This window comes from Plectropomus leopardus, chromosome 10 (genome assembly GCF_026936395.1).
Source record: "Plectropomus leopardus strain MGB_pleo_1.0 chromosome 10, ASM2693639v1, whole genome shotgun sequence".
Lineage (NCBI taxonomy): Eukaryota > Metazoa > Chordata > Actinopteri > Perciformes > Serranidae > Plectropomus > Plectropomus leopardus.
The window spans coordinates 9,021,573-9,049,172 of NC_142185.1; the positions used below are offsets into that span (position 1 = coordinate 9,021,573).

At 37.8% G+C, this 27,600-nt stretch overlaps 3 protein-coding genes across 7 annotated transcripts; 1 reads left to right on the plus strand and 2 right to left on the minus strand.

Annotated features, from left to right (window-relative positions):
- Nucleotides 1-62: 62 nt before the first annotated feature.
- Nucleotides 63-8,160, plus strand: parp9 (poly(ADP-ribose) polymerase family member 9). Of its 2 annotated transcripts, none has more exons than XM_088083001.1 (8): nt 63-228; nt 2,843-3,715; nt 4,425-4,655; nt 4,934-5,149; nt 5,839-5,899; nt 6,207-6,715; nt 6,949-7,111; nt 7,291-8,160. In XM_088083001.1, the coding sequence occupies exons 2-8, from the start codon at nt 2,858-2,860 to the stop codon at nt 7,575-7,577; spliced, it is 2,325 nt and encodes a 774-aa protein (XP_087939127.1). In that variant the 5' UTR covers nt 63-228; nt 2,843-2,857; the 3' UTR covers nt 7,578-8,160. The 2 variants fall into 2 exon arrangements, with proteins under 2 accessions (XP_087939127.1, XP_042351030.2); XM_042495096.2 differs by having other exon boundaries at nt 6,237-6,715.
- Nucleotides 8,161-10,761: 2,601 nt separating this feature from the next.
- faima (Fas apoptotic inhibitory molecule a) lies at nt 10,762-15,038 on the minus strand. 4 transcript variants are annotated; one of them, XM_042494634.2, is made up of 5 exons: nt 14,903-15,038; nt 13,778-13,912; nt 13,423-13,651; nt 11,915-11,964; nt 10,762-11,709 (listed from the first exon to the last, which is right to left on the minus strand). In XM_042494634.2, the coding sequence occupies exons 2-5, from the start codon at nt 13,889-13,891 to the stop codon at nt 11,560-11,562; spliced, it is 543 nt and encodes a 180-aa protein (XP_042350568.1). In that variant the 5' UTR covers nt 13,892-13,912; nt 14,903-15,038; the 3' UTR covers nt 10,762-11,559. The 4 variants fall into 4 exon arrangements, with proteins under 4 accessions (XP_042350568.1, XP_042350570.1, XP_042350569.1 ...); XM_042494636.2 differs by having other exon boundaries at nt 13,778-13,909; nt 14,903-15,026; XM_042494635.2 differs by lacking the exon at nt 14,903-15,038 and adding an exon at nt 14,114-14,244.
- A 2,496-nt stretch (nt 15,039-17,534) lies between these two features.
- Nucleotides 17,535-22,556, minus strand: cxcr2 (chemokine (C-X-C motif) receptor 2). The gene is made up of 2 exons (XM_042495016.2): nt 22,372-22,556; nt 17,535-20,503 (listed from the first exon to the last, which is right to left on the minus strand). Exons 1-2 carry the CDS (start codon nt 22,444-22,446, stop codon nt 19,424-19,426), a joined length of 1,155 nt encoding a protein of 384 aa, XP_042350950.2. The 5' UTR covers nt 22,447-22,556; the 3' UTR covers nt 17,535-19,423.
- Nucleotides 22,557-27,600: the final 5,044 nt, after the last annotated feature.

Genomic DNA, 27,600 nt, shown 5'->3' on the forward strand with positions numbered 1-27,600 from the left:
TTGTTTCTGAAGAAATGGGTGAGTTGATTTCGACGTTTGTTGTCGAGTGAAGCCTAAAAGTAGCCTATTGACGCAGGATGGACTGCAGTTAAAGACAAGAGGACACAGGTTTTCATTGGTCATCTTAAAGACATATAAAGCACCAAATTTCCCGAGACGCAGTTTGGAGAGAACCTCGCCTTATCCCACAGTTTCACTTTCTGCCTTTCTACGGGACTTTCCAGAGCGGTAAGTGAATAGTTTGATAACTCCATCTCAACACAGTGCTGTTTAAGTCTTTTACATCGGCTGACATTAATATATTCGTCGAAATACATGTCAGTTGTATACTTTTATGAACTAAAAACTAGCACAAAGCTATTAACACCGTGCGTCAGCTCGCTCGCGCTGACAACCCTTGTCATAACAAGAAAGATTTTTAAAAAAGTGGCGGTTTAATTAATCCATATATATATTTAGACAAGTCGAAATAAACGTATAAACAGTTAAACGGATGCATAGAGTGTCGACGTGCTTTCTCCATTGTTTACAAATCACAATTAGGCAACGTTTCGAATAACGCGGTGTGCATACAAAAGCTGTCAAAATGAAGCTATGATATACTGTATGCTTATGCACGAAAACGCAGATGATTTTTAAATGTGCAGTTCAATGCACAAAAGGAGCAACTCACCTGAAACACCCGCCAGAACCCCTCAGGAAACAAGGCCTATTATATTTCTAATCTAATGTTTTGGTTTCTCTTTGTAAATTTTCTATTTTTTTTTTTTACTTAATAAGGTCAAACATAATGACTTTGTTGCAAGAGTGGAGGCAGTGTTCAGATCATTTACTGAATTGGAAGTGCTAATACTACACACCAAAAATACTGTAAGTAACAGTATATAAGTACATTTTTAATGTCGTTATATTAAAAATAAAGGGAAAGCAATGAATGCATCATTAGATTTTTTTTTTAAAAAAACAACAAAATAAGTAATTTTGTAGCACTTGTATATTTTTATGGTTTGTGTGCAAAAAATCTTAATTTGTAATGTGATTATTTGTAGTGGAGTAAAATGTACAGTATTTCCCTCTTAAGTGTAGTGGATTAGAAGCAGAGAGAATCATGAGATCAAAATATTCTAGATAAGTAAAAGTACTTTCAGTTTGTACTTAAGTACTTTAGTAAATGTACATAGTTACAATCCACCGCTGCTTTGTACTGCCAAGCAGCATACTAAGCATATTAGCACATAGTCTGTACTTTATGTGGTATTATGGGATGGGAACACATTCAGCGCCTGTCTTTTTGAGACAGGTGAGTGGAACAACCTTGTACTTAGGAGACTGTCTCTGTCTCCCTCTACTGGAATTAAAGGAAAACTGCTCTTATAAGCTTTGGATGTTTTCCAATGCATGGTAGCATTTCTAAGATCTGTTAAGAGTGCCAAAAGTGGATTTGCTCCTGGTGCTGGGGCAATATCTCAAACATCTGCCTCTACTGATAGTCTCAGATGAGGCTCTGATTCCATACCAGTAAGTATAGCAAGCAAGCAAAGCTTTAATTATATAGTACATTTCATTCCAGGAGGAAGCACAGTGAACTGCACAAAGTGTGAGTTACATGCACAAAATAAAGCCAGTAACTTTAAACACATAAAAGCAAATCAAATCCATCTAAACTAAGAATAAAACCTCATAAAAAATCACAATAAAGATGAAGAATAAACCAATTAAAGATACAAAAACATATGAGTCACGTTTCAAAAAACAAAAGTTAAAACTAGAATAAGTTTTAATGCTAAAAGTAGGCCATTAAAGGATGCATATATTCAATTAAAATAAAATAGAGGAAATAAAATAAGTACACCAATAATAATAACATACAAGTAAAACCTACAAAATAAGATAAATTAAGAGAAAAACCAATAAACCACTAAAATCATACCAGAGTTAAAACCAATAAAAGAAATAATATAAAGTAAGATAAAGTATAGTCTAACTGGACCACACTGTAATGCGCAACTTAACCTTAAAAGATGATACTGTTGGGACACGCCTAATGTCATAAAAGCATTAAAAAGCAAAAAAGCTAATGGCACTTTGAGTTGTATTCATGGAGACTAGGGAAATAATCAGGTGACCTGTTCAGACGACCTCAGGGGAAGAGTTGGCTCAGAGTTCACATGCATGTCAGAGATATTATGGTGCCCAATCATGTGAATTCTTTAAATCAAGTAATACATTTAAAATTAATTCTAAAATTTACTTTAAGACGGTGTAGTGACTAAAGCACAAGTGGCACATGGTTAGTTTTCCTCTATTCTTCTTCTTCTAAACACTATTTATGCAGCTCTGGAAGCTGAGGTCAACATCCGAGATGAGATTTTTAACTTGTGCAAAGCTCTGCAGAGAAAGCTGCAGCAATTTAAAAGAAATGTTCTCTTTTTGAAGTATACTAAGCCACAGATTTAGTGTAGAGGGAATCCTTTTTATGAATGAAATGATGTCATCCCATCGAAAGACCAATGGTGTGGTGAATAACTGCCGTTGTATTAAACGAAAACTCACAGTCATTTGAAAAGACTTATCAAATAAGGTCTGTATTTTTACAGTTGGATTGATAATCCCATTTCCATCTCGTGGCTCAGCTGCAGTTACCAGTTGATCGTTTCCCTTCTGTCATATTTCTTACATATTACCAGGCATGATCAGTCATTCATTTGTGCTTCTTGTCTTGATTTACTTTAAAAGTCATTAGATACTTGCATGATGTTTGAGGTGATCTAAAACTGTATCAACTATATTAACCAAACACTGATGTTATTGTAGAATTTACTAACACAATATTTTTCCATAGCTCTCATTGGGAACCATGGCCTATAAATTAGACCTTCCACTTCATGGGACCTCACTCAACATTGTGAGACGATGTGGATCTGCTCTGAGTGATGTCGTTCAGAGCAAATTTGGATGTGTGGCCTCCATCGATGGTGTGTATTTTGACGGAGATTCAAACGGTGCACAGCAGACGGGGCCAACTGTTGTCCCTGAGAAAAGGTTAACCGTGAAGCTGCCCTCAGGTGTTCAGGTATCTGTGTGGAAGGCTGATCTCACCAATTTCACAGTGGATGCTGTTGTGAATGCTGCTAATGACCATCTTAAGCATGGTGGTGGTCTGGCTCAAGCTCTGTCCAAAGCGGGCGGGTCACAAATCCAAAAGGACAGTGAAGACTACATCAAGAAGCACGGTAGCTTGAGAACAGGAGATGCAGTTGTCATGGATGCTGGATTACTTCCATGCATGAAGATAATTCATGCTGTGGGCCCGCAGCTCAACACATTTGCCTCTAAGTCTGATCTTTTAAAGGCTGAACCACAGTTGGAGAGTGCCATCAAGAACATTCTCAACAGAGTTAAAGAACACAAGCTGCAGTCTGTTGCCATTCCTGCTATCAGCTCTGGTTTGTTCCACTACCCCCTGCCAGAATGTGCAACCACCATCGTGAAAACTGTGAAACACTACTATGAAAGCTTTCACTCTCCAGGACATCTACCTAAAGAAATCCACCTTGTGAACCATGATGAGCCTACAGTCAAAGAAATGGAGAGAGCCTGCCATCAGATATTAGCAACCAGCAAACACAGAGGGGACACCAAAACCTCAACACTTTCTGTCCAACTTGGAAACACCCATCTGACACTGGTGAGGGGTAAAATTGAAGAACAGCAGGTAAGAATCTGTAATGTTTCTCCATGATTTCATATTATTACATTTAATGTGGATGTCCCCTTGTACAAAAAAAAGTTGTATGTATTTTTCATATTTTCAGTAATATTAAAAGTAATACAGATCTAAGTACTCATTTTCTACACATATGCACTTAGCCTGGTCAATGGTTGAATTGACTTGTAAATACTTGGGGTGGGGAAAAACTCCATACAGTATAGTATTGTGATATTTTCACACGCCATTATCATATTGCTACATGGACACCAAGTTTGTATTTTTTGCTATATAAACTATTAATATTGCAAATATAAATAAAAGTTTTTATAGCTTACTAGAATAAGAAAAATGCTTTTTCAGTCTATTAAATACATTTTTTGCTGCAGTTAAAGTAAATGAAGTGAGATGAACAGACAGGAAACTTTTATCTTAATAGATAAAACATGTTGACAAAGTTTTCATTTCATTTGTAATTGAAAAAGCAATAAATTGAATATTAACACAATGTCACAATAATATTGTATTCTGACTGAAGTACTGTGATGATGAGGCTACTGGTGATGCCCACAGTTAGTAAAGACCAAAAATATCTGCCTCTTATTTATTTAAACTTCTCTGCTATTTAAGGAAAAATAAAAGTTATGGTATGTATGTAGTACTTGTCACAAACTGCATGTTTCCCATCTCATGTACCAACTATGTTTTCTCTTAGACAGATGTCATCGTGAATACTGCATCACTACAGCGAGACTTGAGCGTTGGCCAAATCTCCAACGCTTTACTGCAGAGAGCTGGTCGTGGAATGCAGCACGAACTTAATGCTGCTCCTCAGACCGGACACGTCACCCCCACAGATCCCTACAGGCTGAAATGTAAAAAGGTGTTTCATACTTTTTGCATTGAAAAGGGGAAGGACCCAGTGCAGCAGACAGCAGCGAAGAGGGTACAGTATGACTTTCAATGTTTCTGAGGGTCTGAAGTAAAAGGTATATTAGGTTCATAGTCTAATATATGCAAAACTGTTATCAGTTTTAAACTTGTATTCATGGTAATATCAAGAGAGCACATATTCTTAGTAGCTTTAAATACAGCTCAAAGCAGAACTGAAAACCTAAAATGCACACTGTTAATAATGATAATAAAAATTACTGTACAACCTGTTCTACTGTTGTAAGAGCTTGAATTTGTCTCTTTGGCTGTCCATGTATTCATTGATTACAGGTTCTTTTCGAATCAGTATCGGATTGCTTGAGGTTGGCAGGCACAGAGCGCTACACATCAATTGCTTTTCCTGCCATCGGCACCGGAGCCCTCGGGTTCGATAAAAAAGAAGCTGCCTTAATCATGTCAGATGCAGTGGCCAACTTTGCTGGAAAGTTTCAGAGGAAGATGGAAGTTTATTTTGTCATATTTCCTTATGACAATGACACATTCAAGGTGGTATTGCAAAGAATCTGTCATGAAATCAGAATAACATTGTCATATTGGCCATGTTTGTCCACAGTGGAAAGTTACTTGATAGTACTTTTAGTAGAAAGACAACTTCAATAGCTATGAATAACAACAAAATAGAGGGACAGAGGGATACAAATGTTGCCAATTAGTAAAAGATTAATTTGAAAGATGACACTATGTATGAAGTAGCTATAATCTTATATTTGTTGTGTGAGACCTCCCTACGCCTGCAGAGAACTGTTAACTAGGTTTGTCTAGTCACGCAAGTTCAGTTGCCATTGCTCTCTAACTTAATGACTCTAGGAAATGCAATTTATGCTGCATGAATGGGTCTCATAAAATAAATATACCACCACACATACAAAAAAGCTGGGGTGCAGTGTTAAATGTTAATAAAGCCTGGTGAATTTTCCAGGTGTTTTTGTAACAACTTTTCAACTTTCACAGTCTTTATTGCACCCATCCCAACTTTTTTGTAACATGTTGAAGTCATTAAATTCAGAATAAGTGTATATTTACAAAAAAAACCAAACATTAAATGTCTTGTCTCTGTATTGTGTTCAATTGAAAATAGATCAAAAAAGATTCGCAAATCATTGCATTTTTGTTTCAAACAACTTAACACCTGTTTAGGGAATTAGAGTTGTAGTAATAACCATCTCTTTTTTTAGGCATTTGAGGAACAAATGGGACATCTCCAGAAAAGAGCTTCTCATCCCAGCTTTACCCATGGTAACACAATATTTCAGTTTATCATTTCACGTACACAAAGATGACCTCTGATGCAAGTACATTAGACATGGAAAGCATATTATCTGACGCACTGCAGTGCAGAACACTAGTTGCTTTTTTAAGAAATGGCTACATTAACTTTGTTCTAGTAAAATCCATGTCTGCATATGGTTTGTCATAATTGCAGAGGTTGCCACAGACACCACTAAAACTAATATAGGGCAGCTAATGTTATGCATATTAGGAGTGCATGTTTACCTGTACTGTTGCTGAAATGATGAAAAATAATATTGATTCCAAATTGCAGCAGTGAAAGCAATGATGTTGTCTTCACCAGCATTTGAGCACAGACAGGACTCCCATGGCAGCAGAGCTTCCACTCCACAGATCACCCTGAAGAGCCCCTCTAATGAAACAGTACGCGAGGCTGAACAATGGCTCCATGTTCTTCTCTTCAAGTCCTTTGACAAAGTCGTTATCTACAACAACTTCATCCTGCACTTTGGCGAGAAGGAATATCTGCAGCTGTCCCGTCTGATGAAAAACGGCGTTTCCATCGAGGAGGTCTTCGAGAAAGGTCATGCAGGCATCATTGTAACAGGGGATACAGTTGAAGATGTTGTAGTTGCTGTGTTGCAGGTGGAGGCCATGCTCTGCACCATCCAGAGGGAGTTTGTCACAGAGGAAGAGTGTGCCATGCTTTCTGCTGTGTTGACCAAGAATCTGTCCTTTGACAGACAGACAGTTAAAAAGTCAAGCCAAGAGTTCAAAGACATATGTTCTGGCTTTGAAAAGCATGGGCTTTGGATAGTGAAGGTACAGTATGTGTAAATGAAACACGCTTGATGTTGTGCTAAATTCTAAAGCTTTGTCGTTTGGTTGATTTAGCAGTGGTTTCATGTATTTGAAGCGATGATGATACAGATACAGTTTCAAAGTAGACCTATTAGTAATTCAAATGGAATAGTGTCTTTATACTAATTTGTTTTGGATACAGCAAGTTTCTTATTTTGGCTCAGTGCTTAACCCGTGAAATACTTTATTTTCAGGTGGACAAAGTGGAGAACGAAACACTGAAGGTTATCTTTGACCTCAAGAAAAATCAGCTGAGCTACTCCAAGCCTCCTCGGAAGATGGTTCAACGCATCCCTGCACAGTTCTGTGAGATGGTTAGCCACATCGGATTCCATGCAGAGATCGCACCACCTGATGGTACGATAGTACTTCTACGAAAAGCATTCGATAATGCAAATTCCTTATGTCTGGTAAATGGTGTTCTGATGCTGCCATTCAAGACCCTTGAAAGTGATCAGAGAAATCAAGAAAAATGATGATAAAATATATATATAAAAATAACACAATTTTTCTTTTGTATCTTCCTCTGTATACAGAGCCAGAATATGGAGAAGGCATCTACTTTGCTGCCAAGTTGTCAACAGCCATGGAAGTGTGGAAGCAGCAGAGGGGGCGAAAGGAGGAGTACCTGTACTTTGTGCAGGCAGAGGTGCTGACAGGAAACACTGTCCCTGGTAAACCAGGTCTCATTATGCCACCTCTTGTGGGGACAGATCCACAGATTATGTATGACAGTGTGAGCGGAGGGTCTGGTGATATCTCTGTGATATTTAGTGGTTCACAAGCTCTGCCCACTTACATTATCACCTGTAAGCGCTCCTGAAGAGTTGTTTCTTCACTGTTTCCTCTGAATTTATTGTCTTTTGTTGAACAAATATAAGAATACTTGCAGTGGGTAGAGGAAACGGGAATATGAGAAGTTATATTCTTCTAAAACAAGCTGAGGTTTACTCAGTTTTTAGAAAGAAATGTCTGTTTGCATTACTCCTTTGTACCATATTATGGAGAGCATTGTGACAGTATGAGATCATATTCAGCTTGAGAAAGATGTCATTAGTTTTGAGTCAATGATTTTTTCATTATGTTTGTTTCTTTTCGGGTGATTAATAAATGTTCAACATAGCAGCATAATTATTTGTTGTCTGTCTTATAGCAACAATGATACCACATATGCAGTCGTCATTAGAGGACCATAGTGTGTCAGTGAAAATAACATCACATTGATTTCACTTCGTTTAAAAAGTGAAATGATTTGGCTACAAAATACAATGTAATTTAACTAAAAAATGTTCATGACACTGATTGTCCAACAGATAACAATGTGTTAAAAATGGATATGAAGCACATGGGTGCAGCTGGTTAAAAATGTCTGACGCTGGTATTAAAATTAAATAGTTTTAAAAAAAGTTTGTTTTCTATTGTATTCTTTTTTCTTGACAAAGCTAGACAGTTTTGTTTGGCACCTAATTATAAGTCACACCACTAGTTCAGAGGATACAGAAATACAGTCCATCACTAGTAATCGCTCTGCAGCCTCATTTATTGGTAATTTACATTTGAAGATCCTTTCATGAAGCTTGACAACAAAACTTGATCAGCTACATAGATTTAATGAAATTAAATACATTTTTCAAACATGTAACTGAACAAAATGAACTGCGTGTAATGACAAAAAGCTTTTATACAGGACATATGGAAAACTGAGAGAAGTCCCTCATATTCTCAGTGATACAGTAACACAAGTGTTAGAAATCACAGTCTGTTTAGCATTAAAGTTCATCCTTGACCTTGCAAATAATTTGAGAAGAAATCTTTGAAATCCAGTGTGTAGGCTTTAGTGGCAACTAGCTGTGAGGTTGCAGAACTGACGCTTGTCCCGTGTGTCAAGCCTGCAGGAGAACTACGATGGCCGATGTGTAAATGCACCACTGTTTGGTTTGTCATTTCTGGACTGCGGAAGAACAACATGGCCAGCTCCGTGGGAGAGGACACACGTATGTAGATAAAAATGGCTCATTCTAAGATAAATAAAACACTTTTCTTATTTTCAGGTGATTATAAACTGCTTACAAACATAGTTATGAGTATTATAATGTATTTCTGGCAACAGATATCCCTAAATCCTACACACTAGCCCTTTAAATCAAGGTCAATTTAGTTGCTTTTCCTGGAGCTTTTAGCTGCATTAAGCATTCATTAGCAGATGACTTTCACTTAGTTGTCATAAAAACATTGATGTTCCTCGATCCAAGTCTTTTTTTTCTATTTGTAAAAACACGGAGCGCGTATATGGAACATGTTTTTACTGTATTTTTACCTGTGCTCTATAAATAGTAAATGCCTCTCCTTTCAAAATGTAAACAAGCATTTGAGATACACTGCGGAAAAAAACTAAATTTTTTAACCATGACTTTATAAAAATGTTTAGCTTAAATTCTGTGTAACAACCTCTACATAAGATGAGACTAATCACTGACAGCACAACAGAATTCCACACATCTCTGAGGATGACAGGACGTCTCCTGAGTATGTCTGGATATCAGCAGGGATTTACTTCAGCTGTGTATGTCATTTATAACTGGCAATGATGCCACATCTGAATGATTGTCTATGAAACTGTTACACCTGTTAAATTGCAGACAGTGCACCCGAGGATGTTTTAACAAATCTACAGCAGTCTGCTCAAAGCTCATTACATATTACTGTAATATAAACGGTTTAAACGAATCATACGAAGACCATTTAACATGTCAACACAGGACTAAACAAAGACCACTCCTGAGCAGTGCACACTGGACTGATGCTACATTCAAGGAGAAAACCTTAATAATAACATCCTGTTATTTAATCCTCCCAATGCGCAATATTGACATGTAGGAGAAAGCAAACAGGGAGAGCAGGGACAGCATGGAGAACAGGTGCAGTACATCTTAGAGAACACCAGGGCCCTATTCTTTGTGCATGGACGACTGGGTTATTTAGATTAGAATGTTAATAATTCAGCACGTCTGGATTTTTTTTTTGGTTCTTTGACACTACCTTAATTTATATCATTACTAGGGTCTGAAATTAACTTTGTTTTACTGTCTGACACTGTGGCAGACAAGCTTTTCTTTGTCTTTTTCCACCAAATTAGCTCTGGTTCTTAAACTGGTTCTGTTCAGGATTCTAAGAACCTTGGTGTAATCTAGTAAACCAGTTTTGAGTTGCACAATACACAACAGAGGTAAACAGTAGCAGCAAAATTGCAGATTAGCTTGTTAACCTGTGCACTTTCGTTCTGTTATTACCAATATTTGTTTTTAACCAAATAAAAAATCAAAAAGAAGCATAAACAAATTTTAAATGACACAACTGCATACTCTTTTTTGTCTGACAAATTCTCACTTTTCCATTATTGCCTTCTCAATCATCTCTTTCCATTTTGTAGAATATGACACACCCTATGATATCATCACGGTTCGCACTTCAGGTCAAGGAAAACCTGCTATTTTTGGGCCCCAGCAGAGAACCAACTTTTTGGGCTCTGAACTTGTGTATTTTTGGTCGAAATGCTCTAAATGGTTCAAAATGGGATACAGGGACCAGAAGGTTCCATGCTGGTGGAGAAGAGGTATGCCAAAACAGCTAAGGTTCTCTGACCATCAGCGCTGACTTTATATAACAGCTGTGAGCAACAATATTATATGCGCTAATATTACTAAATGTGTCTGTTGTGTGTTTTCTGAACTACTTAATTACAATGACTTGATGAAAAAATGTTGGTCAGTACATGAGCGCGTTATGTGTAGGGTTGAGCTGAGTGCTCAGATGAAACAAGTGTCTGGTACAGATAATGTATTTTACCAGTATAATTCAGGTGAGTAGTTTTCTAAGAAATAATAAATATGGCAACTTTTGATCAAACTATATCAATCTGAGTTTTTAGTTTTTGGGTTAGCTCCCACCTGTTTCCCATTTAGGCCACACTCACATCCAGTTCAGACTCAGCCCATTCCCACTACAGATAATGGTGTGCTCACTCATCCCTAGTTATGCAGTTCATTTGTATTTCAAGCCCTTTTTAAGCACTTTTTAAATTTTCATGGTATTCCAGTATGTCATTTTTTAACCCCACTTCATGCACTTTGTGCAAATTGTTTCATCTTGTTAACTCTAATTAAAAATGTGGTGTTATTCAAGATAACTTCATCCGGGATCAATAAATCAATTCTCAAACTTCTTTGAAAGAACCAAATAAATTGGGTGAGAATAAACAGGATTGTTGTAGCCTGATAACAGCTTATTAGCCTGAATTAGTTGAGCCACATTTGACGAAGAGGGCCCAGCTGCTCGTGTTAACAACCACAGGGCAAACCGAGCCGGGCTGAGTTAGATAGCTATGGCACATCTGGCCTCTAATGCTGATAAAGTTACTAAAATTGATATTTTTTATGTCAATATCAAGTACAAGTTAATAACTCAGAGAAGTTACATTCTGAGACAGTAAATCCCTTTTTGTGGTTGAGATTTATAGCTGCACCTTCTCTTCTAAAACTCCCCTGACTTTGGGTCGTGTCCTCAACTCTTACTGCTTGAATTACAGAACATCCTTTACAGTACAAATATATGGCTAACATACCCTCCAGAGGCCAAGCCATTAAAACAGGAGGGCATATTTCTGTCAGTTGGTCCCCGACTCCAACAGTTTTAAATGACACTCTCCTCCTCTGCACCCTCCTTCAGGTTCACAGATACAAGTCACACATACAATTCAGATCTCTGCTTTCATACAAATGTAAACACACACACACACACACGTACCGTCACTCTGTGCACTCAGCTATCTCTGTGCCGTCCACGAGCAGCGTGTGAATGATCCCGTCTCGTCTCTTCCCGCTGCTCACAGCCTTAACGCAGCAGTTGTGGTCTCCGAGAGTGAAATGTGTTTCTGTGCCATCGTCCACAAATTCCCCCTGCAGGTGCAAATCAGACAAGAGAGAGGACAAGCAAAGCAATCAATCTGTAGAGCCACAGAGAATTTGAGGTTTTCTACCCACACAAGCTGATAGTGCTGTGGTTTGTCTTATTTTAGGATTTTGATTTCCCTGTGATTTTCCCTGACATAAAATTTCAGTGGTGTGTCCTGTATTCAGTATCAGCTACTGTTTATATACTTACTGCAGTCTCAATGTTTTGTCCATTACACCAAACATCCATGGTGTCTTTCTCTGGAAAAAAAACAAACAAAACAGACACTGAATCAATGAAACATGCAACTGCAGGGCAGTTAAAGTATGTAATGTGACTTCCAATTAAGAGTTGCTGTTTGTGTACAGCCATGTTTGAGTTATTTGTTTCTAATGCTGTTAGGCAATGCTGTGAGAATGACTTTATCAGATCATCGTGTGGTGTCCAAAACAACACGCAAGAGAGCAATACCATGGTCTGAATCTGTTCCTTGTCTTGCAGGCTGTCCCTGATATATAGATCACCTATAGAAAATCTATATAATACAGCCACCCTCATTTGAAATGCAAAAATGTAGTAGATAATGCATACATGTACTTAAAGTTGGAACAACAAAATAAAGTGGAGGTAATGGAAACAACAATGACAACAAATAAGTCTTTACTTTGAAGAGAAATTGTTGGTGGTTCTTCATTGTAATAAAAACACAAATTCCTGGTGCTGGCGACAATGTAGTCACAGTAAATTACACTTTTCACAAATTAACTTAAATTTGTAAATACAATTTAGTTTCCTGTATCTAACTGATAGAAGATGTTGCCATTGCCTATGTGCCAATGTATTTGAAAGCAAAACACGTATTGACAGGGAACCTTCTTCAAACATACATTTTTCTGAGTGCTGTGAATCACCATTTTTACTAAAATGACAACTCATATCGTAAGATCTGTAAAAATAACCCCATTATGATTCTTTCTGCATGTCATCCAGCTCTACTGCAAGCTGTATTTGAATGTTTGTTATTTTGACTGGTTACCACTACCTCTTGAGGACATTTGATCCTTCTGATCGTGAAAACGTAAACCCTTTTGAAAGACATGGCTTGATCTATGTAACATATTCAATCTTACCTTTTCTACAGAAAAAAAACAACATTGATGGCCTCCCATAAAACCACGAAAGGGGAACAAGTGGTTTGACAGTTCTATCAATGTTATTATCAACATCTGAGCTAGTTAACCACACCAGAAAGATTTATCTGTGATATTGCTACTATAGATCACTCTCGCATAGACCTACCCGTCCTGTGAAGAAGTATTTACATTATTCAACTAACAAGATTTATTTTTATTTATTGCCCTCTAATGTACAGTAGTTGTTATGTGTTATGCATGCTTCAGGTAGCATGTCGCCTGATCAACTTTAAGGGGTATAATTATAAGGCGGATTAACTTGCCCAGATGACAGAGGTGGCTGAAGATGGCGTGGGGCTTAGCGCTGGTAAACAGCTTAACCTCAGCTCTAGAATAATATTAGTGGGTTGTTTTGAAGGGGCAGGAATCACACTATGTTAAATATCAATACAATATCTATCTTGATTGATTGTGTGAACACAGACACTAATGACATGAGGTAGTGGATTCACACATCATCACATTAACCCATGATATAATAACTACATGATCAGATGCAGTGAATGTAAACATGGAGAGGCTCACCCAGAACCACCCTGCAGTCAGTGCCATCCAGGTTGAGAACCCAGGTGCTGGTGACCTTTGACCTGTTCTCCATGTACTTCTTCAAGCTCTTCCCATTGATCTCCAGTGTGTACTCATATGCAAACCCACTGACTGCATCGATGTTGATGGTTGCTTTAGTGTCTGATTTGCCCACATTGAATGTCTCCTTCCCCACGAGTTTAAACATCCAGTCCCGTCTCAGGATCTCCTGGAGTGTGATGTAGAAACAGAGAGTAAACAGCTTGCATTGTAAAAGAGAAGCTGTGAGTCATAAAAGCAGTCAGTTTTTGTCATAAAAACATGTTTCGTCTTGTCTCTCGATCGTGATTCACACCTTTCCGTCAACGTAGATGACCCTCTTTCCGGTGGTCGTGCCGTGTTCAAACTCTATCCTGTGGACTCCATCGCTCAGCGCCACCTCCCACACTCCCGCGAGATCATTAGACATCCTCTCCTCCTTCACACACTGCTGGAGAGCAACAAGACAACAACGACACCGACTGTCGACGTTAAATGTCGAGGCAAATGCAAGACTAAAACACGGTTTACCGAACTACCGTTAGCTGAACAAACTGAGCTGACGGCACTCGGCTAACAACAAAGACGTGAAAGACGTGAAACATAATGGCATTTTTCATTTTCATAATGGTAACTTTAAGTGTATCCCCACCTTTAACCTCCACAACCTAAGTACGGTAATTAAAGCTCATTCTGTAGAAACATTAACATTAGTTCACTCGTCAAAGAAACATGGCTGAAAATAAAGGGAAGCTACTGTTGTTTGTTGCGTTGCGACTTCCGGTGTAAGTGTGTACCTTTCAAAATGAAAGCAGACAATAAATAACTTTTGGGACTGTACTCTTTTTATCAGATGAGTGGCTTGCGTTTTATTTCTACTTCTTTTTGTCTGTGTGTTTGCTCTAGTGTGCTACCATGTCAACAAAAGCACATGGTGGGATGATGTGTATATAAATAGCAAACAGTCCCTTAACAAACCATTAATGACACATTTTCAACAGGCCATGTAATATATATTTATATATATTTCAATGTGGAAATGGGTGTGTAATTTTCTCATCTCCTTTCATAGTCCAAGTATGACTTACAAACTACACAGGCTCCACAGAAATATTTTCCTACAAATCAATTTTTAGGTGTTTTAGGTATAAAAGCAAACTGGCTCCACAAGAACATGGATGTGACTGTTTCATATTGATCTTTACAAACACTCTAAGACATTACTTTCATAAAAAAGGTTAACAAGACAGGCACTGATTTTTTTGCTTCTATAGGTAGTTGTATTTTATTTCGAAAAAAGATCGGAAGCAGTGCTGCGTAATTAAAGCACCATGTCTAGCTTCTCAGTAGCTCTGACCGCTAACGTTATCCGTTTTGCTCTGAGAAGATAACCTTATAAATTAGCGCAGTAATATCATCCTACGTTACATATCGGGATTACCTTAATGATCCTGGAGTGAGCGCTCAAACCCAGTGGTTTAAAAAATGATCAGCAGGCCACTTTAGCGGAGTTAGTAGTCACAGTTAGCTAGCTGCTGCAGAGAGTCAACAGACGGGCTGCGACTATGCTGTTACCATGGTAACATGATATCCGCCTACGTACAGGCTGGACCCCGCCCACTGAGGAAAAGCACGTTTTCTCATTCAGAATCAAGAGTCAAAGCGGTCATTATATCGAGCAAGGGCGAACGAAATGTAAACATAACATAACAAATAATTATACATGATAATATACCTAACACTCGCACCACTTTATGAATTGAGTTGACCTACTTTTACCCTTAATAACCTACTTTTCCTATTGTGAAATGTCAAAATGTCCCTCACAGATGTTTTCAATTATCCTGAGAAATTAGAGCTGGACTCAGATTAAAGTTGCCATACTTATGCAACATATTACCTGAGTTTTCAATTCCCATAGGATACTAGTAAGTATTTAAAGGTCCAGTGTGTAGGATTTAGAGGAATCGGCTACATTGACAGAAATGAAATGTAACATGAAAGTATGTTTTCTTTCGTGTATAATCACCTGAAAATAAGAATTCTAGTGTTTTGGGGTATTTTTTTGTTTTGTTTTTTACCATAGAATGAGCTATTTATGTCTTACCTACACAGGGAGCATGTTGCACCGCCATGTTTTTTTTTAAAGTAGCCCAGAATGGACCATCCAAACACTGGCTCTTGATAGGGCAATTTGCATTTTTGTGGTGGCCCCCATAGTTCAAAGCTCTTTCACGACGAGTGAAAAGAGCACTGACTTTTTAGAATGATAATGCATTATTCAGGGATTTACTGGTTTCAGCCTAAACTGTACATAGAGCTGGATGACATACATCCACTTCCTCTGTCTGTGCAAAAATGACACCAAAATATCCCAGTTACAGCTGCTGCCATCTTGTACTGGTCACGTCATCTGGAGCCAGACTGCGTGGTGATCTCGTTCACACAACCCTTTTGACTATTCGCCATCACATATGAGCACAACGATAAGCACACACAGTGCAATCATGAAGTCAAATCCCTGTTTATTGCATCAAATAACTAATTAAAACCTAATTTATCAGAAAAACAAACAATTGAACAAACATTAAGGTGATAAGAATTACTTTAAAGGGCATAAAACATCTTAGGGAAACATTTGTTCGATGTTAAGCCTATTTTGAGTTTTTAGTATGGCCCATGTTCCATTTACTAACATGGAGGGAGCAATGGATTATGACCTAAATTGCAATCAGCTGCCAGGGGGTGATCAGGATGTTTTGGCTTCACTTTGGAAAAGTTTTATGTAGTCCATCTTTATACACAGTCTATGGTTTTAAATCATTGCACCTGTTTCAGCTCTCCGTAAAAACGTCCTCTGGATCTTACGTTAACAGGAAAAAAAGGTAAGCACACAATAGCAGGTGCTGTCTAGCTGCCCATCTCAGTCATGCCAACCATAGTCGAAACACTAATTTGTGATGTAAAACAGGTCATTCAGTGTTCTACCAGTTTTAATCACTTGATCTATTTGTTTTGGAGACGGTGACACCTTTGTGGATAATTTGGCTCACGGTAAAAACCTTCTGAACAATTAACATTGAAGGAACTCTAACCATAAGAAGTTGGTTGCACTTTTCAATCCTTACCAATAGATGACACTATATCCCCCTAAATTGCACACATTGAGTCAGTGATTGCATGATTTGGTGGAAAAAGACTCCATCCTCTGGCAGAAGTGCCTTATTGTGTGGCCTCATCTCATTAAAGAAATAGATTTTAAATTTAAAAATGATTGTACTTTAAGGGGAGAGTTGATGGATTTCCAGCTGTAACACTGTCATACAGGGCTGATGCTGGTATCAAACCACTAATTATTATTATAATTTTTTAACATAAACCTTGTGGTGGTTTTGCTGTCAAAAGATCTTCAGCTGACCAAACAGGCGCTGATGAAATACTGCACTTCCTCTATTTATTTCTTCTTTTTTAAAATCAGGTATAAAGCAGGTCATCTCCTTTTCACTTTTCTTTATGTAGAGCAAATACGTCTTCTTTTTTGGATGGGGGGTGGGGGTATACACTTCCTTCCAACAGAAAACTTTATCAAACAAATACTGACCTGTGTGCTGGTGGCATCTTAATGCACCTGGCCAGCAGTGTTGGGTAATAGTTAACATATACTACATTAGTACATATATACTACATTTTATGTATGTTTTGCAGCAGCTTGTGGATACATTCATATTTACATAGTCCATATTTTTTGTCCATTTTTGTGTAGTTCTAGTTAACTACTGAAACTATGATAAAAGGAAACAAATTATTTTTTGCCCATTGCTTCTCTACTGTAATTGTAAATCCCTTGTACCACTATTAGTCATAAGTATTGAATATAAGTAGTTTTAAGTTTAAGATTTAGTTAACCAAATTAGATTTCTCCCAAAGATTGCTTTGCTGCAGGTTAACTTTATACACAGATCCAGCTAGCAAGTCTGTGTTTTTGCCCCTTTCATGAATTAATCAGATTCTTCCATTATAAGAATGGACAAACAAACATATTGACATATAGAAAGGAAACTGGTTCCAATATGTCATGTTATGTGAGACAGGTTTTAATATTAGGCCCAAAAACTGCATTGTGAGAATTAGTTGTAACAGCCACTACAGTAATAAGCAGAAAAACAGACCCTAACCAGGAACAGGACATTTGAATTTCTGAAGAAACAGGTCTCATGGTGAATTGCTATCCAAAACTGAGATATGATTACAATGTTTTACAAACGACTCTAAATCTATTTAAACTCAGTTTAAAAAAAACAAACCCTTATTTGTTTTTTCCCAAATTTAACTTTAATTCTGATTTTGTTATTTTTTGCTTGAAGGGAGACTGGCACTTAAGAATTTCATTGAAAGAATGAATAAAACAATTAATTCACACAACTTGACTGAGGAAAGACCACATACTGTCTAGGGTTCAAGGATTTGTTTCAATCCAAGTAATGAGTACACATTTCATTTGTGTTTACAATCAGAACTATTTAATGCGCTACAAAGCAGCTTTTATCTAAATAACAGCTCCATACTCTATATTAGATAGATGGGAAAACTACATGTCAGAAAAAAACATTTAACTCTTAACACTTAATAGAAATAGTCCAAAAGAGTAAATCAAACCGTTGGCTTTAGTTTAGCACTAACAACAGATAACAAATTGAAAATATCCTAAAAATTCATATGATTAGACAATATGAGAACATCTCATCCCCTAATTGTAATCACAATTTCTCATGAGGATGCATTCTTCATTTTTCTCCTTAATATTAGCCACCCACTTAGGTATGCACACACACGCACACACACACACACACACACACGCACACACACACTCATGTGTACTACCTGCACATATATGAACAAGGTACCCATGCATATAAACAAATATCTTACACACAAAAGAAAAAAAGTAATTGCTGGACTGTGAGAAAATACAGCATTTTAAGATTACAGCGTTGATAACAAATAACAATGTTATGTTTCCTGCTCCAGTGGTTTGTACAGACTCCACAGTTTGCCCAGACACAAAGCAAAAAGACCAGCTGTGCCTTGCTCTTGAGAACAGAAAGCTGATTTCACAATGTCTTCCTGTTTTGAAAGATTGAGATATCTCATTGTGATCTCTTTTACTCTTTTTGGTTTTGTTTTCACTACTATCTGGAAAAAGGATAAAACGTTAACAAAAAAGTTAAAAAAGTTCACAGGGTTTAAATGTCTGTCTAAAAAGTCTGCAAACTAAGAAAAAAATAGCATAAAGAGCAAAAGCCTGTTTACAAGACAGGTTGTGTTGGTGAATAGGTCAAACAAACACAGAACTTTTCCCCAGGAGACAGGTGATTGTTTACCGTGTGAAAGCCTTTGTTTTAAGCTAAGAGGTCACCATGTTTGTTTTCCTACAACTAACCTACGTAACTTTACTTGCCGAAATCTAGCCTATGTGTGTAACTTTATTTTCCTAAAACTAAACTACGAATGTAACTTTACTTTTCTAACCCTAACGTCACAACTTTGCTTACCCAAACCTAACCTACATAACTTAACTTTCCTAAACCCAAGCTACCCAACTTTACTTGCCTAAACTAACCTAAGAGTATAACTTTACTTTCCAAAACCTAACCTACTTTTACCCTCCCAAACCCAACCAAGGTAACTTTACTTTCCTAACTTTATGTTAAGTACAAAACTTAATTTGTGTGGTGCTACTTCATCAATATTGTTGTACTTTTTTCTAACATATCATACGAATCGTTGTATGAAGATACATTGAATAAGAACAAAGTCTTCCTAGAAGCACCTCTAAAGTTGAAGGATGTTGCTGCTTCTTTCCAAGAAATACTCTATATTTCACTTTGTACGCATGAGAGAAGTTGGTAGGTGAATTTTGTGACAGCTGGACGGATCAAGGCTAGCAGTATACCCCTGATATTTACATGGTAGAGGTGTTTCTAGATCTGATGCTCCCTGCACTGCTGACTGAGCCTGTCCTGTACGCCATCTGGAACCTCTTGCTGATGAGGCCATGTTTGCAAAGCGTCAAAAGCAGCTGGTTACGGAACTTCTCCCCAATGAAAGCATAGAGCACTGGATTCACTGCACAGTGCATAAAAGCCAACACTTGGGTCACTTTTAGCATCATTTCCAGCACGTAGTGAGTGTCGCATATCTCCACTATGATTGATCCACCTCGTCTGAGTGTGTCAATGAGCACAATTATGTTATAAGGCAGCCAGCACAGAACAAATGCCAACACCACCGCCAGGATAACGCGCATGGCCTTGTGCTTCTGTTGATTCCGCGTGTGAAACAGTGTCACGACAATGGAGCCATAGCAGATACCCATCACCACCAGTGGCAGGAAAAAGCCCACCGTATGGCGCAGGACGCGCAATCCAACACGCCAGTGCTCGCTGCTTTCACCTGTTAGATTTTCATAGCAAATGTTCTGGTTCAGATCTTGAGCATACATGCTCTCCCTCTGAACTGCCACGGGTAAGGACAGCACTCCAGCCACCAGCCACACCACACTGCACACCACTTTCACCCACAGGTGATGGGAGGGCAGGACACGTGTAGCTCTCACAATGGCAAAGTGACGGTCCACACTGATGCACGCCAACAGGAAGACACCACTGTATACTGACGCCTCTTGGAAGCCTGACAGGAGTTTGCACAGGAAGGTGCCGAAGATCCAATCAGATCCAAACGCACTGACGGCCCAGAACGGGAGGGTGAGACAGAAGAGAAGGTCTGCTATCGCCAGGTGCATCAAATAGATGTCTGTGCTGGCTCTGCCTTTCTTCATACAACAAACCACATAGACAACCACACTGTTGCCCACCATGCTTAGGACAAACACAATGATGTATGTGATTGTCATGCCCAAGCTACTATATCCAGGCATGGTTACACTACAAGGAGCAGATGGTTCATCCTCATCCGGAGGGGTGGAATTGAGAAGGGCATTGAAGTAATCTTCATCAATCAGAAATCCAGGAGATGTTGTCATCTGCATAAAAACAAAACCATTGTAGGTTAAACAGGTAGTAGTAGAAGAAGTATTCACTAGCAAGGACCACACCTCAATCGGAATTAATTAATTTATTGACGTGAATGTAGATTTGGTATAAACATTGATGTTGGATTATTGGAATGGATGGTTGAGTGCGGTGTGGGGAAGCTTCGGTGGGAATCCGCCGTGGCTCCCGGGCACGACAGATCCCCTAGGATCGTACGGACAGAAGGAGGAAAAGGAAAGAGATTGAGGGAGGGAGGGAGGGGTGCAGAATAACGAGAACGAAAGGGGGAGATCGGGTTAGGAGGATATTTAAGCTGGAAGAGGCGCGGTTGAGGTGCGGTAGAGGTGTGGTCCTGCTCCTGAAACTCTGCTATAAAGCTTCACACAATAGCGGAACTGACTGTCTAGTGTCACCATTTTGGCAAAATAGAGAATAGCAAAATACTGCTTAAGCTGCACTGGGAACTAGGTAATGAATCTTAGAAGAATAAATCTAAGAGTGCTTTACTACCAAAGCAGTGTGACTGGTGCTATCCAACCAAACTGATATGGTTAAGTCTTGCCCTATGCCTTAAGAAAGTATCAGATGAAGCACAAGTAAGCTGCTTTAAAGGAATCATTTGACATTTTGGGAAATACACCTTTTTGCATTCTTGCAGTGGCGAATCTACCTATAGGTGAAATAGGCCAGTACTTTTTCATCCCAAGTTGTCACATATTGCCACTTTGCAGTGGACTTCCAAATCTACATATTACATTGCAGGTACCCTCTGTGTCTTCTGCTGACACTCTGGTATGGCACTATTGTGGAGTCATAAACTGCATATGGGATGACACTGCATGTGGTTATGTTAAGACAACTAAAGCACATGGCAACCAATGCCGTGACATAAATAAAAGCACAAGACAAATTATGTGGACGCAGAAGGTGGCTTTTGGTATCAGGATCTTACACTAAAAGCACTTCAAAAAAGCAGCAGTATTTTATGACTTCGGAATGAGAATGGGCTGCATATGCAGCTGCATAAAGAGCTCAAAATGGGAGGAGTGTATGTATAGAGCATTAGAGTAAGTGTAAAGAGAGTGAAGCTTGCCTAAGGTGCCTAATTTGGTAGGTCCAGCTCTGCTTTCTTTTTCAACACTTTATTTATAGCAGTTTTATTGCACTGTGTTCTTGTTACCTTTGAAATGAGCCAGGCTTTTTCCCCTTGTTTCAGTCTTTGTGCTAAGCCAAACTAACAGGCTGCTGGTGTTAGCCTAATTTTGACTGGCTAGACATATTACATTAGATTGTTATCTAGCCGTCTCATTCTCAGCAATAAAATGAATAAGCGTGCATCCCACAATGTGACACATTTTCACAACTTTTTGTTTAGAGGAAAACACTTTGATAGAATGTTGAATATTGTCCCCCAAACCATCTAAAAATCCCGAAGCCAACCTCAGTTGTTGGTTATATTAAAATGAGCTTCTATAACTATTTTAGACAACATAATAACATTCTCCCTGTGTAATATTAGCATACAATGACACTGAAAGGCAATAAGAAACAATTTCTTAGCCTGAAATGTATAGGTCTTGTATTGTTTATTTAACAAAAAAGAAGAAAAAAACAACACAGATTTAAATTAAATTGTTGAACAATGATTCAGTACCCCAGCTGCAGTTTCATAAAGACAAAAATTCAGAAAGTTGCATCTTGGCAGCCTAACCAGGGACGGGGCTTGCAAATTAGTCTTGGCTAGAAACCTGTATGCATAGCATCTACGTTATATTTCTTATGAATCAATGTGTCATACATTTGTCCCTGTCAAATAAGCATGTAAATAAATAAATAAATAAATAAATAAACTGTTTACCTGTTTTTCCTCTTCTTCTTGATTAGTAAGAACCAAATTCATCAAAACATTAATGATCAAAAGTTGTAGCTTCATCCTCCTTTCTTGATACAAACAGGTTAACAAGAATAAATCTATTTAGCCGGGAGTGTGGTTTTTACTTGGAAATGTGGTAGAGCTCCTTGCGTAAGGTGCGTGCTAGTGGTATCGCTAATGCTCTATTAGCAAACTGTATTTCTTCAAAGGAAGTACGCAAACCATAGATATTATCTATCTTAAGCAATCTACATGAATATGACAATCTTGAAAACAGGTTGTCAGGTTGCCTCTATTTTTGATCTCACAGATGTTGGATGTTGGCAACTTGATTATGTTTAAATTGTACTTTCTTCTAACATTGTGTTAGATGCTCAGACATGTAATAAAGCAATTTTTGTTTAAAAAATACAGTCACAGGAGTACAACACAGCTGCATCCATTTTTAATAGCTGATTACAGACCAATCTCAAACTTGTTCTTCTTCAACAAAATACTAGAAAATGATGGATATAAGCATTTCAAAAATAATATTTCTACAGATCAACTGTTGTTTTTCAGTCTGGTTTGACATCTGACATCACACTAAAACAACTCATATCTGAGAAATCAGTAACCTCAAGATCAAGTGTCAAGTTTCAATTTTAGAATTTCTTTCCATTGCTGCTGCCTTTACCATAGTTGATAATTTTATTCACTTACTCTGTCAAGCCCTGCTCTGAGCTGTTTTTTATCTTACTTGTTTCGATGTTTCCATTCATCAGTTTTAAATTAGTCAAAAAAAGATTTATATTTGGGGTTACAGAGGGGTCAATCATTGGAACACAGCTTTTTAATCCAAAACAAAAAAACAAGTAAACTTTTCAATTTCACAGGCAGATGGTTTGTGGCTGTGTGTAGATGTAGGTGTCAGTGCTCATTGTTTGTGTCTTTGAGCTTTGTAACTGTCTTTTGGATGATTCTTTTTTCCTCTTTTATTATTATTTTTTTTTAAAGATTATTTTTAGGCATTTTTGTCAGAGTGACAGCGTGAAAGGGGGAGAGAGTGCAGACCTAACCATTATAATGTACTGTTAACCACATGTTGACAGCCTATGTGACAAAACTGAGACATCGGTTCTGAGCCCCTTCATAATGTTACTTTCTTAAATAGGGCCTCTTAAAATATATCATTATCACTGTATTGTGATTATAATGATGGCAACTAAATTTAATTGGGATTCATCTAAAAATGAAGCAAGTGATGCACCTTGAAATAGAGTATATGAGATGTGTTATTACATTTTTGAAAAGTTATATGCATATTTTTTCCATTAATACGTTTCTCATGGACCTTCTTCTAGGCTAAGTTAACTATGATGGCCTTTATACAATGGCATCCAATACAGCACACATTAAGTAAAAGGAAATTACAGCAGGAAACAGGAAGCCTGCAAAAATAAAAAAAAAGAAAGAAAAAGAAAAAGACAAAACATTTGGGTTTGTAAATGTATTGAGCGATCATACAGTATGACAATATATCCAGAGTTGCAGGCATAGGTATTACATCTTGTTAGACCCTTTCCCGTTTCATTCATGATGTTCCCCTACGACTGAATACTGTTCATTGTGGGTTGTAACAGACTTCAGAAAGCATTTGACATTTTACTTTTATTGCTTCAGATATAATAACTAATAACAGTCATTCAGAAACAGGAAACAGGTCTAGAAAGGTGCATGTTCAGTCCTGTCTATGATTTAGTCATCTATGATCCTCTAAAGGCTAACACTAACCACCCCTCTTGAATTTAAGCATATTTCAAGTCAAAAGAAAAGGGATCTACACTTTATATTCTTAAAATAAGTGATGAGATGAGATAATACTTTATTTGTCCCACAGCTGGGAAATGTGCACCATTGCAGCAGCAGAGAGATAGTGCAACCACAAAGCATCAGTTAAAAACCAAAATGAAAGGGGGGGGAGGGGGCTGACCTGAAGGGAGCATCCCAGGACAGAGCTGATCTAAGTAGCTGTGTAAAAGAAAAAAGAAACATTACAACATTACCCTACTCTACAACATTTACAGCCTAAGCTAATTTGCAATGCCCGTCCCTAGATGGGCCTTTAAATATATATACATGATTCAACAACTACATAAAATACTGTACACAATTTTTTATCTCATCTTTTATCTTTCACTTCACTTTTAGCAGTTTGATTTTTGGAACATATGAAGATTATCTATGCCATTATTCACATTACATATTCTCCATTAATTTTATATTTAATACTGCTGTTTTTTTTTTAAACTTTTTATCCAGTGGAGGGCAGCAGCAGCCCCCTCTGTGGCTCTGGCGGAGCTGCCCCCCCCCCCCCAGTTAGATGGGAAATTGTTTAGTTTGATTGATTATGAAATATTGTTGTTGTCTTTATACAATGTTTCCTTGAGCCTGTAATCTTACCCAACAATTGTCACCATGTAAGTTCCATATTTGCAAAATTCTCCGAAATGTGTCAACATGATCTGAACTTCTTCATAAAAATTACTCCAGCTGGATGAGAGAGCAGAGTAGGCTCCACCCACCACAGATGTTAAAGTGAGTTGGGCTGACATCACCACCACAGGGCTCCCTCACTGGTGTATTCTGGTGACCCTGCACCAATTTTCCACCTGCCCTCAGTGCTAAAAGCAAATGTCTCCAAATGTAACCCTGCTGTGCCCATTTAAAGACTTATCTTTTTTCCATCTGTGGGACCACAGGCTGCATTTATCAGCAACTTGTAGCCTGAAAGACAAAACAGGGGTCTAATGCCCTCAGCCATTTCTGTGCTATAAGCAACCAATGCAGACAGTATCTGAAAACTATTAAAAAATAGATAATCAAGAAAGCAATTAAAGGTCCTGTCTTGTGAATAAGATTTCCATGTCTATTTAAATTGATTTCAAAACAGGTAAAGGTGCTACTGTAAAGTATCGAAACATTAAGTATCAAATCCACAGATGAATGTACACAGTCCCTATTCAGAAACTCTGCTTTTATATGAGCTGTAAGGAGTTCTGTTAATTTGTGATGTCACAAGTCTACTATAGAAAGAAAGTAAGTTACACTACAGTGCTGTAACAGTCACCTCCTGGATGCAATGACAGTGCAAAGACACCAGGAGCTTCTTTTGGGAAGGGTCTTAACCTTTTGAAAACCTAAATCAGCTTTTCTTGTGCTGCATTCAGACAACTTTCACAAGTATTCAAATCTTTGAAACCTGAGCAAAAAGTTTTAATTTTCTTCTAAAACACGGGAAATGGCAATGAGCAAATTTCAAGAAATTGGTAAAATGTGAGATATTAATAAACTGAAAATTAAAATTAATAATGAAAACTAAAATTGTCCAGGAACTACATTTTATAAGAATCATTTTAGCACTTTTTTTCTTAGTAATTTTCTTAGTTTGTTATTCTTTCCTTCTTTTTTCTTTTTCTTTCTTATTTCTGCTGATTTTCTGGTTATTTTCTGGTTAGTTTTTACTATTTTTTTTTTGCAAATTTTGGGGTCATTCCCTTTTAAGTTATTCATTGCCTTCCCCTTATGTTTATTTATTTATTTATTTAAAATATAAAGCCAGTTTGCTCAAGTTTCAAGAGGTTAAGGAGACAGGCACTAAAAGGCATAGTTTCAGACAGAGGGTTAATACAGGTACATTTAGTAAGACAGTATGGAAAAAAAGGTGTTTTTGGAAAATGACAGCATGTGAATATATTCTAGTAGAAAACCCAAAGTTTGAAATCTGAAAATGAGCACAATATGGGACCTTTAAGCTGGCCCAGATAATCAAGAAAATGAACCTGATTGATTCTAGAGGCAGTAACAGAAGTCATTGGTGACAAAATTGTTAAAGTTGTGAGACACAGGGACTAAACCTTGGGGTCTGAGTGTGTTTTTTGCCTCTGTAGATACACTGCTCTATAGAAATGAAATACTTCTGCAAGACCTTGGCACATGGGCACAGGAGATGACAAGGCCTCTCTCTTTCTCTCTCTCTCCCATCTGACCCTTAGTTTATGTTTCCTGGCATTTTTCATCACAATTACTTTATTCATGACTCACAGAACCAACAGGCTACCGTTATGAGAGATGTTTGTTCAACTGTTCGGTCATTTTGGAGGATGTTGTTTGTTGTTTTGTGACCCAACTGATATAAATGAAGTGGGGTGTTATATTAAAGTAAAACTATAGGTTTACCTTATAAACCGGCAACTATTCTATTATTTTAAAGAAGAGTGCTCTGTGAGAGAAGGTTACCATTATGCTTCAGTTTCTATCTCTATACAGTATATCCTCATATGAACCCACAGTTCCTTGTCATTTGTTCTCCCATTGGACTGTATTATCTTGGGCATAGGCCTACTAGATGTTGAACAGCTCTCTTGGTTTATCCATTAGCTTATAGTTCAATGGAATGGATGGCCCTGATGAGGCTACAAGCCAAAATGCATTAGTCTAACAAAAAACCTGTTCTGCTTACTGCAAGTGTTGCTGGAAGTTTACCGCATAGCTCAACAGAATCTTAAATCTTCATTTGTCCCCCTGAAAAAGCGAAACACGTTCCTAGAAAATTTATTATAACACACTTTTAGAATTCAAACCTGGTTAAAATGTTGGTTAAAAAACACAAACTGTCTTAACAGTTAGCAGGTGAAATAGCTCTGAAGGCAAAAATGTGCTAGCTGCCAGCTACCAAATAGCAGTTAATCACAATTAGCAACTAGCTGGTGAACATGGTTGCTAAGAAGCCATTTACATTTTAGAGATTAAAGAATAGTGAATATTTACACAAAATTCATATTGATCAGAGGGCCAGAAACACGACTCCGAATGAATGCTAATGCTCCTCTGTTGGACGAGTAAACAGGTAACTATTGCTAACACATCAACCATATCAAATTAAAGGTCCGTAGTGTCGGCCAAAATGGAATGTAATATAGTTCATTCGGCTATAGTTCGGCTATAATCACCAGAAAATATGAATTGTAGTGTTTTTGTTACCTTAGAATGAGCATTGTATATCCACATAGGGAGCAGGTCCCTGTACAAGAAGATCACCATGTTTAACTGTCTTGTTTCTACATTAGCCTGGAATGGACAAACCAAAGACAGGAAATTTGCTTTTAGTTTAGTTGCTTTTGATTAGTTTTGCCAAACTGTGAACTTTATGGCAAACTGTTGAAGCAGGCAATG

What these genes read in the sequence shown, in the direction of transcription:
- faima (XM_042494634.2), bottom strand. Translation starts at nt 13,891, where the DNA reads ATGTCTAATGATCTCGCGGGAGTGTGGGAGGTGGCGCTGAGCGATGGA. An exon ending in TGACTGCAGGGTGGTTCTGG is followed by an intron (nt 11,965 to 13,422) that starts GTGAGCCTCTCC and finishes TTTTTTTTCCAG; the next exon opens with AGAAAGACACCATGGATGTT. An exon ending in GACAAAACATTGAGACTGCA is followed by an intron (nt 11,710 to 11,914) that starts GTAAGTATATAA and finishes TTGCACCTGCAG; the next exon opens with GGGGAATTTGTGGACGATGG.
- cxcr2 (XM_042495016.2), bottom strand. Translation starts at nt 22,446, where the DNA reads ATGAAGCTACAACTTTTGATCATTAATGTTTTGATGAATTTGGTTCTT. An exon ending in AAGAAGAAGAGGAAAAACAG is followed by an intron (nt 20,504 to 22,371) that starts GTAAACAGTTTA and finishes GTTTTTATGCAG; the next exon opens with ATGACAACATCTCCTGGATT.
- parp9 (XM_088083001.1), top strand. Translation starts at nt 2,858, where the DNA reads ATGGCCTATAAATTAGACCTTCCACTTCATGGGACCTCACTCAACATT. An exon ending in AGCAGACAGCAGCGAAGAGG is followed by an intron (nt 4,656 to 4,933) that starts GTACAGTATGAC and finishes CATTGATTACAG; the next exon opens with GTTCTTTTCGAATCAGTATC. An exon ending in TCATCCCAGCTTTACCCATG is followed by an intron (nt 5,900 to 6,206) that starts GTAACACAATAT and finishes TCCAAATTGCAG; the next exon opens with CAGTGAAAGCAATGATGTTG.